A 14,894-nucleotide genomic window follows, 5' to 3' on the forward strand; every position below is an offset into this window, starting at 1 on the left:
ATGACAGCTTACTTCCATATTCCATTTTGTTTTAAATACTGGATTTCATAGTGTAAGGGCGGCACGGTGGTGCAGTGGCTAGCTCACAGCATGAAGGCTCTGGGTTCAAGCCCCGGTTCGCCTGGGAGTTTGTGTGTTCTCCCTGTGCCTGCGTGGGCTCTCTCTGTGTACTCAGGCTTCCTCCCACCACCCAAAGACACACAGGTTGATTGATGACTCTCTGTGTGAATGGTTATTTGTCTATATATGTCAGCCCTGTGATAGACTGGCGATATCTCCAGGGTGTACCCCGCCTCTCGCCCAATCTTGACTGGGATAGGCTCTAGCCCTCATCGCGACCCTTAAGGATCAGCAGTATAGATAATGGATGGATGTTTACTCAGTCCAGCATAGTAGTGGCAGCACTGTTCTCCCCATGCTTCACTGTGATTTTGTTTTAGTCTGTTGTCTCCATATACAATGATGTCACTATAATTAAAACATTATGCACAGTACAGAAATGCTTAAAGTTCATGCTGATTACACCAGGGGTACTTCAGTCAAACTAGTGATGATAAGTCTTCTGGAAGTACACTTGCTAAAATTGTTTTTTAGAGAATGCAAATGCAGATTTGACATTATCTCAACAAGAGATGCAACAGAATATTCCTGCAAGCCTTCATAGATCAAACAAAGACAGAGTCCCTAAATGTAATGTACAAGTTACGTAACACTGTAATGTTTGCTTTAGAAAATGTGGTTTAGGGGTTTTTCTCGACTGACTTGAAAATGAAGGTCCTCTTGCAGAAAACAATTCACTTCCTAAATGTCTGTAAAAACAGGTGCTTTTGTAATTGGCTTATATTTACTTATATATTTATCTATATAGTCTCCTCACAGCTAAGAGGTCTAAATTCATTCACTGTGGGAGGAAACTGACACTGAACACATTGAACTGCTCATAAGTGTGAATGTATTTTGAGCAGTGTGTGATGTGTGACCGGTGATGTGTCCTGGGTGTTCCCTGCCTTTTGAACAGCACATGGGAAAATGTTTTTTTTTTTTTCTTATAACCATTACCAGTGTTTTAAAAACCCGAAATTGATTGATTGAACCCCTACAAATGTTGTGTTACTTTGATTTTCTCTCATTTATTTCTGCATTTTTATCATACCACTGCTGTAAACCCTGCCAACTGAGGATAAATACACAATCAGAGAGGATTTTTAAAAACATGTCAACAGATACTTGTTTTTTTTTTTTATTTCATTTTAAGGCTTCATTTTGTTTCAGAGTAAATTTCTGCTTTATGTGGCATCTAAGGCCACAACTTTGACAATAAAGATTTAATGTTCAGTGTGTGAGTACACATCACAGTGTTGTTGGCTCAGTTTTAAAAAAAGAAGCTCCCTCTCTTTGTCCCCCACAAAGATATTCAGCAGCCAGCAGCTCTGTGGTCCTCAGCAGCTGTTAGGCGGTATCAGTGAGGACTTTAATTTCATTGCAGCAAATCTAGAACAGACTTATTGACTCATTAGATTTCCCTTTGAAAAAGTTAGATGAAGCCACAGCAGGAACAGAGACACTGTGACTCATTCCATCAAGAACACACATACGCATACACACACACTCACATATACAGAGACACTCACACACGCAGTCACACTAGCACATGCACGTACATGCACCTCATGGTGATGAGCATTCTGAGGCTGAACTGGTCTAGGAACTGAGCACAGATTGGATATGTGTTACATGGTGTGTACTGTATATGTGCAGAACTCTGTGTAAAAGGAAGAGATCAGAATAGCTCACTGTTCCCTACATGAGGCACATAATAAACCTAAAACTGACAAAACTGCTAAGACTGCAATTTATTTCAAAGTTCTCTTCAAGTAATTATTTACCAAGTTCACTTGTTTACTTCTTGCGGGGTTTCTCTGCAGTACTTTCTCCTTAACTAACTATGGTTATGTAAATTTTAATTATACTCTGATGCAAAACTGTCCTTAAAGCTCATGAACAGATAGAGTGTTGTGTCCAGATATCATCAAATAACTCCTGTTCTGTAGGTTCCTATAAATGACTGAAATACTGTTTGTTTACCACACAACCACAAATCTAAACAGTAGCTCTTTCTAATGTTGGTTTGGCATGCTGACTGCAAACTGATTTGTTGAACAGGAATAGGACTTCAAAGTTACAGGTTGCTCTTACCAAGAATATGCATGTACTCCTAATAGCAAAAGGGTCACATGACCAAATCAGTTTGCATGTAAATAATAGGCCTGGGTGATTGGAACCTACAATCAGGTGAGTATTTTTTTCCCTATTGTAAGCTCTTATTATAATGCTCAGTACACTGTAAAAATATAACTGGTATACAGATGGTAAGGCAAAATGTTGCAGATGATTCTTTCACAGCAGCAGTCCCCAACCACCGGGCCGCGGGCCTGTACTGGGCCATGGATCATTTGGTACAGAAAGAATAAATAATTTATATTATTTCATCTGATGGACTATTGGAGCATGCTGGGTGTTTTATTTTGAAAAATTACCGGACTCTCTACCCATCACATCCGTCTGTGCCTCCTGATACCACTTGACACACACCTGTCTGTCATGGCTGTGATGACCGACAAATTAAAATAGCTAGCTAACTAGCTAAAATGACTGATACCAGTTGGTGGCGGTAATGCACCAATTCGTTGTTTGCCAACCGCCAATAAACAACAAAAAAGAAGAAGAAGAAAATAAATGAAAAAACAAATATCTGTGGATAGTTTCTTTGCAGCAACAGGCTATCAAATGAGGAACCTTCAAAACTGCTTCGTCAAAGCACCTTGCATTAAAAGACAAGCCTGAACCCAAATTCTCTCAGGACAAAAACATGAACAGGAAGGACAGAAGCGAGTCTCGAAGGCCACCACATGTGTAGCTGCACTGAGAACGCTGTACTTCGTTGCTCTGGCTAAGGCTAAAAAGCCTTTAAATGTTTGTGAAGAGCCGATGCTTCCTGCTGCTGCGTCATGGTGAGTTGTATTTATAATGCTCTTCTGTGTTTGTTTTTGCCGAATCTATATTTCGGTGATTTACCCCCTAGAAAACAACAACCAAACAACCAACCAACCAACCAAACAAACAACAACAAAAAACTATGTAAATACGTTTAATTAATTCCTATTTTATTGTGTATTTGTTGTCTGTTGTTGTTGTTTTGTTTTTACATACTAAATAATAATAAACAACAGTGCATTGAGACTCCTTCACTCTGTTTTCCATTTTGTTATGTTGCAGCCTCGTGCTAAAATAATTCAAATTCTTTTTTCCCTTATCAATCTTCAGTTAATACCCACAAAATGACAAAGTGAAAACAGAATTTAAATTTCTTAAAAAGTAAAAACAAAATGCCACATTGATGTGAGGAAAAAAGAAATTTAAGTGTAAAGCTGCAACAAAAAATGCGACCAAAGTGAAGGGGTCTGATTGTGCAGTACAGTCTGTTGTACTGGAGTTGTTTTACTTTGTCTTTGACACCTGTGAGCCACTGTTTTACAATGGAGTGAACTATGTGTCGTCTCAGTGATCAAAGGTATTTATTGGACATTCAGTATGTCCAGCAAGTCTGACACTATACAATAACCAAAAGGTCACAACCACGTATTTATCCACGCCTGAGACGTCTGACTCCTACCCACTGACTCACACTAAGTCACGCTGGTTGAGAACCCTCTAAATGCCTTAAAATGTGAAAAATAATTGTTGTAACCATGACAGTAAAAATGTGGGCGACATTTTGGCAGGGTCTTTTTTGTCCTCTGGCATTCTTAGTGGGCACATTACCCTGAATCTGGATCACCTCTGTTAAACTTACAATACCCTGTTAGACATAGGCATTCATTTCGATTAAACTGACAGGAATAGGAATAAAGAAAGAGAGTGGGTGTGCAGAAAGTGCTCTGCCATCAACCTTGTAGCCTTCAGGAGAAATCAACTGCTGACTTCTAACAGGCATTTAGCCCGCATATCTCTCCCAGTGATTGTTCTTTCCTTACATTTAACACTGTTCATCTTTGGCTACACCTGTGATTGCATTCATGCCTTTGTATGTGTCAGAGCTGGCCCAAATACTCAGTGAGAGTTGATTTGCAGGTCAAATGTGTAAGTGAAAACTAGTTAAAACAGTATAATTTTTGCATATAACCATTGTTTAAACAGTATTTCACTGACTGTATTTCAGTGAAGCTGGCCTATGCTACAGATTGGAATACAGTCACTGAAATTCTGTCAAGACAATGATTATGTGTAAAAATCTGTCACTTTTCAACCAAGGTTCTCCAGTCCAGACATTTAGATGTATTTTCACCTCCAAAATACAAACTGAATTCTTACTACTCAGTCACAACAAAGACTGGGGACGCTGCTACCTATAAAATAGATTGCAGGTTTTATTCACTATTCCACGAAGACAAAGCAGTTATCATTTTCTCAACTATAAAAATATGTATTCTTCACTAAAATGTACCAGAACAACTTTTCATCATGCGGGAACAGGCGCCGTGTCTCAGTTCTGCTCTGTTTGAAATATAAATCATCAAGACAGTCCCTTTAGTCCCTAAGAGAATCACTTGCCTGTAGACAGTCAGAACAAACCTTTCTGATTCATCATAGGGTTGGTGGCTGGTCCAAACCATCGGTCTTGTTTCTGGCAGTCAGTGCTCAGTAGTCTGATCTGGGACATGGGTCATGGGAATAAGACAGTGTCCAGCTGAAATAATGTTCACCTTAAAATCAGGGAAACATTAAGGCTTTATTTTCCCTATGAGGAAGAACTACAGTTAAGTTACTCTATGCAGATCTGTTTTCTTTGTGTCCCCCACAACTTACATCCACATGGTTTTGACAGTACTAGATTTAAACCAATCTGACACTGACCAACATTCATTTCAAGTTTTCACTATGATTTACATCAGAAAACAAGTTATTGCAATTCAAAAACATTAAATATCAAGTGGCCCCATTGCAAAAAAGTACTTGATATTTTCGTCAAGCCAGGCAGATATGACTAGAGCACCGGAAACTGAAAGATTCAACTTTGGAAATAAAATCCTAAAACCAAGCTGTCTGAGAATGAACAGCAGATAAACTAGAGAAAAACGTTTAAGAATGGCTTTTTAGACTAACTATAAAGAGAACCCGTAATTGTTAAAACAATAATAAAATGTTGTGCTTTTGTGGTCGCCACTTCAGGCATTATTTTGAAAGTTATTACCGCAGAGCACAAAGGTATTTTCGCTCGCTTGACACAGGTTCTTCTTTTAAATTCAGCGTTGACGAAGAAGCGTAATGACTGTCATAAAACAGATTTACCCGGTTAAATATTCCTGACCGATGCAGGTATACTTTGCCCGGTTGAAACTGACACAATAAATCTACGAAGGCAAACAAGTGTAAGAGCAGCCAATCGCCGTTCTCCTACTCGATTGCGTATTGATTTGGGTTGGAGCGTCTCTTTTGGCCACCGGGCTCCTCATCAATCTTACCGACGCTCGGCACCTGTGCGCGCGGATCTTCAGTCCACGGATTTATTTATTTTTTTTACTTTGAGCCAAAGGACCCGTGCAGTGAAATGTTCTCTCCCCGTCCGTGAACATAACCGGATACGACGCGGAACGAGAGGAGAAACTAAAAAATTGATGAGAGTTTGGCGAAAAAGTGCAACTCGGTTTTAGACGCGCGGTGCGCTGCTGCCGCTGCTGGACTTCATAGAGGGGAAAAAAATAACCAACCAACCAACCAACCAACCAGTGTGACCTCTCATCTTTTTTTTTTTTTTTTACAATGGGAAGAAACAGCTGCACTGCATCCCCAAAATAAAGGAATAATTCACTAATAAAACAGCAGGCAACCCGGATCGATCAACGAGGCTGATTGAGGAGTCCACCTCAAGTCCCTAAACTGGATCCTACTGCGGGCATCGATTAACGGATTTGACTGATCACCTTTACACACTCAGCACACCCTCAAAGGTAAAGTTGGGGAAACTGGGCAATCAATTACCGTCAGTGGGAAATGAAGAGGTTGGAGCTTATTATTGCAGCTTATTGGTGTTTCTTTTTTTCCTCCTTCTGTTCGCATTAAATCACACAAGTGCTGCCCGCAGGCCCACACCTGTTGTTTGGATCGTTCAGGACCCTGCGGATGTCCACTCATATGAGTCTGTGTTTATATCCGCTGCAGTTTGCATTATTGTCTGTGTCTCGGTAGATGGTGGATGCTGTGGAGAAATGTGTTGGGCTTGAAAATAAGTCCAATGAATATTTAACTTTTCCTTTTTGTGTGATGAGATTCGCCAAAGACAGCAGTGGGAACATCCTCTAATCCGTAAAGTTTAAAAATTGATTATTGACTGTTGACCTTTTGATAAATCGCGTTTTCAGCATCAAACATCAAACAGTCAAATAAGCTGGTATTCATCACTCAGTCACAAGACAACATAAGAACTGAGCAGATCGCCTGTTAATTAGAATACGGGCATCACCGCCTGTCAGTGATGATGGTAGCTGTTGCATGAATGTGGTTTCTCTCATACCGATGACAAGCAGCCCGCAGGAAGTGTGCGCGCGCGTGCGTGTCAGGGCTTGATGTGATGTACTGGAGCTGTGACGGGTTCAGCAGAGCTCTCGCTGTGTGGACCCCCCGCCGGGATGCCGGCCAGCCACCCACCCACCATCACCATCCTGACGTTGCGCAGCGTCCAAGCGCGCGCGCGCTCTTGGTCCACACGGTGGCGCTCACTGTTATGTACAGGCGCGCGCGCTTTCCCGGATCTGTATGCCTTTAGACCATCCCAGTGCTGACCTGCAGAGCGCACTGTAAGCATAATCCACTGGGGTACAAAAGGCTGTGTAAGTGTGAGTGTGTTCTTGCACACACACTCACAAACAGTCCCTCTTGTTCTTTCACCTTATCTGTCAGTCTGGCTTCCTGCTTTGTCCCTGTGTTCTTCTTTGTCAGCCTCTGTTGGGCTGTCATCCCTTTTTTGTCTGTCTACACCCTGGCTCTGCTCTGACTCGGAGTCTCTGCCTCTCTCTCTTTCTTTTTGCCTCTCCCTCTCTCCAGCCTCTCCCTGTGTGTTTTGTGAGCACAGCTGCAGGCAGGCAGGCAGGGCTGAGTCTGTCATTGGGACTCACTAATGAGCCCTCCACTCTGTCTCCCCATGTGGAGGAATGTTTGCACTGGAGAGTGAGTGAGAAAGAGAGCGAGAGAGAGGGGGAGCAAAGGGGGAGAGAGGGAGTCAGAGAGAGGGAGGGAGGGAGGGAGGGAGTGAGTGAGGAGCCAAGGAGTGGAGCGTGAGAGGAGCTGTCGTACCTGCTGCTCTCACTGCTCAAATATTAAACAAGGGGTTTCTGGGAACCGATGCTGCTGCTCTGGGACAAGCCCAAACTGTGGAGGCAGCCAGGCTCAGTGGTTTGTGGACAGGCAGTCTGCCGCTGCTGCTGCTGGAGGCACCGCTGCATCTAAGAGTCTGATGGAGGAGGAGGTCACAGAGCCCGATCCTCAGACGGCGGAGCCCTCTGGCATGCCACCGCTGCCACCGCCAGGGAGGCACTCGGAGGTAAACGGAGACTTGCCGGGGACCCCATACCTGAGGGACGGGACGGTGGACGTGATGGAGAGTCCTGTGAGGGAGCCTGTTGTGCTGCAGTATCCTGCTGAGTACAATCACAGCCACCAGTATGGGTAAGAATCAGCATGGGAGAGACAGAGAGAAAGAGTGTCTGTTGCTGCAGGAAGCAGCTGGTAATGTGTCCAGAGAGGTAGTTCTTCTATGGGACGCTCCCGTTTCTTCTCCTAGTTTGGAGAACGTTTGACTCCTGGTCTGCGGTGATTGTTCGATGAATTGCTTTTGCAACCAGTTGACTGCGTTTTCAAATGTGCGATAAAGACTGTGCCTCTGTTGCACTGGAAAGTCATTTAACCATTAATTACTCTTAGAGAAGGTTCAGGCATGTCTCATTGATCCATACTAATCTTTTTCACCTCATTATTTGCATTACAAGGACAGATTCTGACACACATATTTGTTTTGGTGTCATTTCACACACCTTAGAAATTGATTCAGCTGGGTGATTAAAAGCAGTTGGTAATGAATGCATCCTGATAATGTCTTGAGAGATGAAGTGCTCTGTTTTTAGCATCATCTTTGTGTGTTTTGCTGCAGCAGTGTGCAGTATCATCAAAGGTTCATTGTGTTTACACAAATTCATATGAGTGGATTGAGTCATCAGTTGACACCAAGCTGCCACACTGCATGGAGACAGAATGGGAGATTGTCAATAAAATTGATGTGTGACCTGAACACCTCACTTTTGACTTGATCTAAAGTTTATGACTTCAAAAATCATCTACTTGGCTGTGCTGTCAATTTCCTCAAGTGAGTGTTTTCATCACCAACTGGTTGTGTGTATGTTCTCTGGCAATGATGGGAAATGATAAAACTGGTAACACTAGACTGAAAACTTGCTGCTGCATCTGCCACTTGGTGTGGAAACTTTGAAAGTATTCTGATTCTACGCTGCTTCATACTCTGCGACCACGCCTCAATCTGTGATGTCACAACAGATGTTATATGCTTATCTTTTGTTTATCTCTGATAAGGGTGTGAGCTACAAAGACATTTTAACCGAACTGGAGTGGTGCAGGGGGGTGTTAACTGCCCCTGTGTGATGGGAAGGAATGCCAGCTCATCAGTGTTATGGAAATAGCATCATCTTGAAAGGAGAATTACATCCTGCTGATGACTTGATGTATTTGAACTAGGAGGTGTATATAGATTTTTAGACATAATGATAACATGTCACTGTGCCACAGTACTCTTTACAAAGTTGATTTTGTGGCCGGAGGGTCTGCTGCTGGTACATAATGTTCTTCTGGTGTCCCCCTCAGTATCGGCCCATTGCTATTGGCTGTTGTGCCACTGGGTCTGATGTGAGAAATTGCCATCTGGCCTCCTTGTCATGCAGAAAGCTTTGAATAAAGCTGCTCTCTTTTCATCAGGTTGCTGTCTCTTGAAAGAGTTGAGACTCAGAACTGAGGACTTGGTATTTAGGTGTGTGTCGTGGATTGAGTAGTCATTTCTTGTAGAGAGAGAGAGAGAGAGAGAGAGAGAGGTCTGGTACTCGAAGGGTTGACTGACATGTATTACAAAGCTTCAGGACAGATGAGAAGATCAGTGTGTTGAAATATTCTCTTGTTGTCAGGTTGCTCAGTGTTCACTGAGGACAAAAATCATCTACTGATCATTGTTCAGTATTTTAAAAGGACAAGGTTCAATCCTCTGAAGAATCATTTGAATTATTAGAGAAATATAGATTTTTCTGGACAATTTACAGATGCTCATGACATGAATACCTCCTTATAGAGAAGTGCAGTATGTTTGAAGACAATTTATCAGTCATTTCATTGATAGAGAATTTTACAAACAACAATTTTGATATAAATTAATTGTTTAAGTCTTTAATCAAGTCAAAACAACAATCATTTGCTGTTCTCAGGGTTTCAAACACAAACAATAATTAACTGCCTTTTTTCTGATGCTATTTTGCCTTTGGATAAACAAGCAATTTGAAGATGTTATTTTGGATTGTCAAAGCCATTGATGATTGATGTGCATTTTTCTGTATTTCTTAAGCTTTGACATTTTTATGAAAAGATGTAAGAAAAAAAAATATCATGGATTAATTTAGAATTGATTTTTATCCTGATCCTGACCTCCTAACCACACCTCCATATTATATGTTAATGTGTCACACTGATCCTTGATGTCCAGTTGCTGGACACAAGTTTGCAGAGAGGAATGAGTTCATCTTCCCTTCCCGCCAGTTCTTTGAGGACATGCAGCATTTTAATGGTAACAGCGTAATTGCGGCTTACTGCTCCCTCCTTCAGGGTCAAAGTGTTTTGATTAGTCATGTCATCTTTGTCTTATCCTTGAAGTGTCAGTACAAGTAGTGCTTTCCCCTGCAAGGCATGCACACAAGTTTAGTGGAGGTGGTTTTATTTATGTCTCCGCTGTAATTGGGTTCAGTTCTACTTTGACCCGGTCTTAACAACAGTGGAAATACTTAAAAGGACTAATAGTAGTAATGCAGTAATAGTTTGTCTACTGTCAGACCGACTTGGAATAGTTGTATTGTGAGTGACTGGAAATACACTTCAAAAATCAAGAATATGTACACTCTAAATGCCTTTTTCCCCTCAAGTTCTGAGTGATTGTACATCATCATTAGAGTTTATTCATAATCATTAAATCCAACAATGTATGCATCATTTTTGGGACTTTAATCACTGCGATCCATCAAATAAAAAAGAAAAATGAGCTTCTGCACTCAACTCAGAGACTTTTTTCAGGAGCTTTTAAAGTGCATAGATCATCTCTTTATAAAAGTACTGCTCAGGTTAAAGATGCTGTAGCTGCAAAGCTTGGTTGATAGTGTGTGAAACCGTTTCTACCTTCTCACTCAGGTGGATCAGATTATGTAGAATTTGGCGGGCAAATGCAGGAATATCGTGAGATTTTCAAATTCTGTAATCAAAGTCTTCTTATTTTCTGTACGTCAGGTGCACTGTAGTTTTTGCTGAAATTAAATTACGGCGCTCTGACCTTTATCTGCCGCCAAGTTATTCTCAGCCGCCAAACTTAACTGTCACCTCTAATACCTCAGCTCTAAGAAGTGAATTGCCTGGTGATGGGTCGATCAAAGTGTGGAAACATATTTAGGCTTAAATTTGGAGCTCGAGAAACAGCAGAGTGACAGGTTGTCCCTGTGATTAAATGCCACAGGTCCAATCACAGCTAGCGGAGCCATCAGCGGCCATGTGTCTTGTCTGCTCAACATGTCCTTGAGCCAGACACAGACTTTGGACTCACTCACACACTGAAAGTCACTTTGGGTAACAGCATCAGCTAATGGCCTCATCGTGATGTAAAATTTGAGTTACTATCCCATAAAACGAGGGCAGGTTTCATCTCCTTTTACTGCCACGTTCATGTGTGATTTTAAACATTCTTAAAGGATAACTGCTGTGTTTTTGAACCTGGGCCTTATTTTTTTATACATGTTTTCAGGTGTGAATGATTTGAAATCAGTGCAGTAATGAGCAGGAGCAGTGTATCCGAACTGCTTAACAGCTGCTGCAGTGTAATCTAATGGGCAATTTTCCATTAATGTACTTGTTGTTGACATGGATTTGCTTGATTGTTATTGTAAGTATCAGACATTTGGACATTATGGATAGGATTTCTACAGAGACAGATAATTTATTAAAGGTCCTTTTCATTTAACCAGAAACATAGTTTTATATCACTACCAGACTCATTTGATGGCAAATTTTACAGAGCAGAACACAGGAGCTGCTGGAATACCGCTGCCTCAGTCAGTAAGTTTGTTTGTGTTTGTATTTTGTTCCTATGGTACGTTTACTTTTTTGTTAAGGATCTGAATCATTTTTCCAACACCCAATGTCATGCAATAATACAAACAAACTAGCGGATGGAGGCAGCAGTATTCCAGCAGCTCCAGTGCTCTGCAGCCCTAAGTGTAAGGGGGAAAAAAGCATCTGTGTGTATCCTCAAAGAGTTGGAGATTGAGAATTTGTCAAAGCAGCCTGCTCAGTAAAATACTGAGGTACCATCCAGTGATTTTATCTCTAAGTCATTTCTATGGCTCACTTTTATCAGCCACTCAATCTGAGTATTAAATCTGAGAATCCTCGCCTCTTTTTCTATTGAACTGATATATCACACTATGCAGGAAATGGCTATTTGATGAGGGGGAAAAAAGAGAGAAAAAAATAGATGTGTTCTTGGTTGAGGCTGTGGTGATCACTTCCTGATTTAAGTGATTACTGTATGTTGCTCTGCTGCTGAAGGGCAAATTAGCTTGTTCAGCTTAGACCTTGATCAGTTTAATCAAATGTAATGATGGTGATGGCTGTGAACAGCTCTGTTTTACACTGTCTACCTAAGGGGTTGAAGATCAGGTGTTTTACTGTTTCACCACATAATCTCACACTCCATCTTCTGCATTAATAAACACTATGTCCTTGTGAGACATTATAGTAAAATATTGCAGTAAAAATCTTATCTCCTGTTAATGAGCCATGCTCTCGACATACGGTTAGACTTGTCTAAATCTTTGTTTGTTTGCCAGTGATGTCAGATTTCGTGCTCCTTGGTGCACTCACTCTTTTTAAGTTATTTGAAAAGAAGAAATATGTCAATACATTTAATTGGTGCAGTTCAGTGATGCTGAGTGTGTTTTTAATGCACTCTAAGAAGTCAGGTCATCATAGCAAAGCATGGCTATTAAAGCTTCAAAGCAAAGCAAATGGTTCTACAGATATACAGTATTTGTTGGAAAAAATCTGTGCTCTTCGAGGGCATTCTCAAACAGTCTGACCAGCAATGAAGATTGTGCTGAACATTAAAAGTTAGTTTCATCAAACACTACCAAAGATAGTACACAGGGAGGAGCTGTGGTAGAAAATGATGTTGAAGTGATAATGATAAGTATCAGGTTATGTCCACCCTGTACACCTGCATGAATATGGCTGGATTTACTTGCCACACAGCTGTGAATGAATCAGTGATTGTGAAGCTTATATGAACTTGTACAATATAAATACAAATGTGACTTCAGTGCTCTGTCTGAACTAATTCTATGCTTTAACATGTCAATTACATATTGAAATTGCTTGCCTTTTCTCCAACAAATGGTCAAAAACCCATAGATATTTAAATTACCATGATCTTAAACAGATAAAAGCAGTAAAAACAACAGTTGAGAAAACAGTGCTATCACATGGTCCATTTAGAACAGAACAGCTCGTAAATGGACCTTGTGGCGAGATTGTCTTCTCAACTACATAGGTGTTTGAACTCCAATAAGCCGTCACATTCTATAAAGCCCATTTTGCTTGTAAAGCCCCACTAATTGTAAAGGAGCTAGTAACTACAGCCATCTGATAAATGTAGTTCAGTAGAAACTGAACATTTCTCACTGAAAAATAAGAAGTACCAATCTCTGGATTTTGTTTCCTCCAGTACATCTCAGACTCATCTCAGTATGGTGATCAACAACATCAACAAAATCACGTTCCTTGTTGCTAAAAGGCATGTCAGCCCCTCTGGTCAGTGCTGCTTTGTATGAGCTTTTAGCCAGATAAACAGATTATTGAAGAATGCAGAGTGGAGGTGGAAGGTGTCAGAAATGTGAGAAAACTCACAATGGAAGCCATAATCACTCTCCATGCTCAAAGAGCACACACACACGAGACATAAACGACACACACGGCTGACTTTTTGCCATTGTAAAGCCAAAAGTATGAGCTGCATAACATTACTGCATTTAATTTAATCCCCCCAGTTTTTGTCTCTCTGCTCTAAAAACATTTTCAAAACCATTCTCATTTATTCCACCCCTGACTGCAGAGTCTGGTCCTGATGAATTCATTGTAATGAACTGCATGTAAATTCTGTCCCTGCATGGTAAATCATTCTGATCAATATTTCTCCATGTTGGCTGCAGCAATACATACCAAGGATAGTATACACCTGTGCCAAACAGCTGACAATATATGGGCTGCCTTGTAACAATAATACGGAAAGAGCGGACAAGAAGGATGATTGTAATACTCATAATGACAGCTGAGAGATGACTGAATAATTGATGAATTAGGAAGTGAAAAATCCTGACATTACGTGCAAAGAAAGACGTCCGTAAAAAGAGCTTTGGGCATAGTTGCAGATGTCTTGATATGCATGCTTATTAAACTGACAAACAAGAAAGATGCAGGGACCAGTTTTCAATTTGTGAGGCAACGGATTGGCTGGCAGCTCCAACCATTGAAGCATTGAGCCTGGCAGGTGCTGGACAGGGCAGGATGATAGCAAAAAATGTAAAGATATATTTAATTATTGGACAGATATGCCAACATAATTTACTTTTGCTGCTGGGGAAATAGTAAACAACAGAGTTTGTCATTTTGCCAAAACAAAAAATACCACTGTCTTAGGCACGACTTAATGGCTTTATTAGTGGTTAATGAATCTTTTACTAATGCTTTGTATATTAGTAATACGCCTTTAATATAATCAGCAACCAGACTTAATGACTCACAAACATCTGTAAGTGAAGACTTAATGGCTAATCAGAGGTAATTTATAAAAGGTCATGAGTTACTCGGGTTATAAAATGCCTTCAGGTCTGCAGTAAGAAATGTGAGCACTGCTTTGTGTCCATTGAAGAGGTCTTTCTGTGTTAGTATGCTACCTTTGTTGCTTTTCTTTTATTGCAAAACTAGATTTTGTGCAAGAACCACGCAGTAAACCTACCTCTAATAATCAGGGTGAATTTAAGAGCAAGCTAAAGGTTTTGTTACATGAAAAGACACAGGCTGAGAGATTTGTTTGCAACTCGAAGGTTGTTCTTAAAATTGTTTCTCACTGATAAAGCCTTAATAATTAATAAAACACTGGTTACAACCCATTGTTACATTATGTATACCTTTTTACAGAGCAGTATGTGTAGTGCAGTGATCATTCACCTAGCAAATGTGTAGTAAAAGAGATGAATTGGACGAAACTAGCAATGTAACGAGCTGAGGAATTAGACTCATTCACCTCAGCATAATATATTTGATAAGTTTGCTCAGAAACTGGAACAGCAGCATGCATGTGTGATGCTAAGGATAGATTTCAGTCAGTCCTGTGGTTTCTGCTTAAAATCCAAAACCAGAACTGCTGCACATCTGTTTGTGGTCTTAAGTTCCAAAAGCACATTTCACTTCTAAGTTCATTTCAAATGTTGCAGGTGTTTTGTTACCAAGCTTTTATAATTGTGTGGCTCTGA

General features: G+C 40.7%; 1 protein-coding gene across 3 annotated transcripts in view; it reads left to right on the forward strand.

The window, feature by feature from the left end:
* Positions 1–2,744: 2,744 nt before the first annotated feature.
* caln1 (calneuron 1) overlaps positions 2,745–14,894 on the forward strand; it is a 55,076-nt gene continuing 42,926 nt past the window's right edge. Inside the window, exon 1 of one of the 3 annotated variants that reach the window (XM_018665594.2) lies at positions 2,745–3,011. In XM_018665594.2, the coding sequence (XP_018521110.1) occupies positions 2,989–3,011 (23 nt within the window). In that variant the 5' untranslated portion in view covers positions 2,745–2,988. Of the gene's footprint in view, positions 3,012–5,491; positions 6,009–7,287; positions 7,723–14,894 lie in introns of those variants that run through there. The other 2 variants (XM_018665595.2, XM_018665593.2) reach the window with 2 other exon arrangements.

The sequence above is a fragment of the Lates calcarifer genome, linkage group LG21 (genome assembly GCF_001640805.2).
Source record: "Lates calcarifer isolate ASB-BC8 linkage group LG21, TLL_Latcal_v3, whole genome shotgun sequence".
NCBI lineage: Eukaryota > Metazoa > Chordata > Actinopteri > Centropomidae > Lates > Lates calcarifer.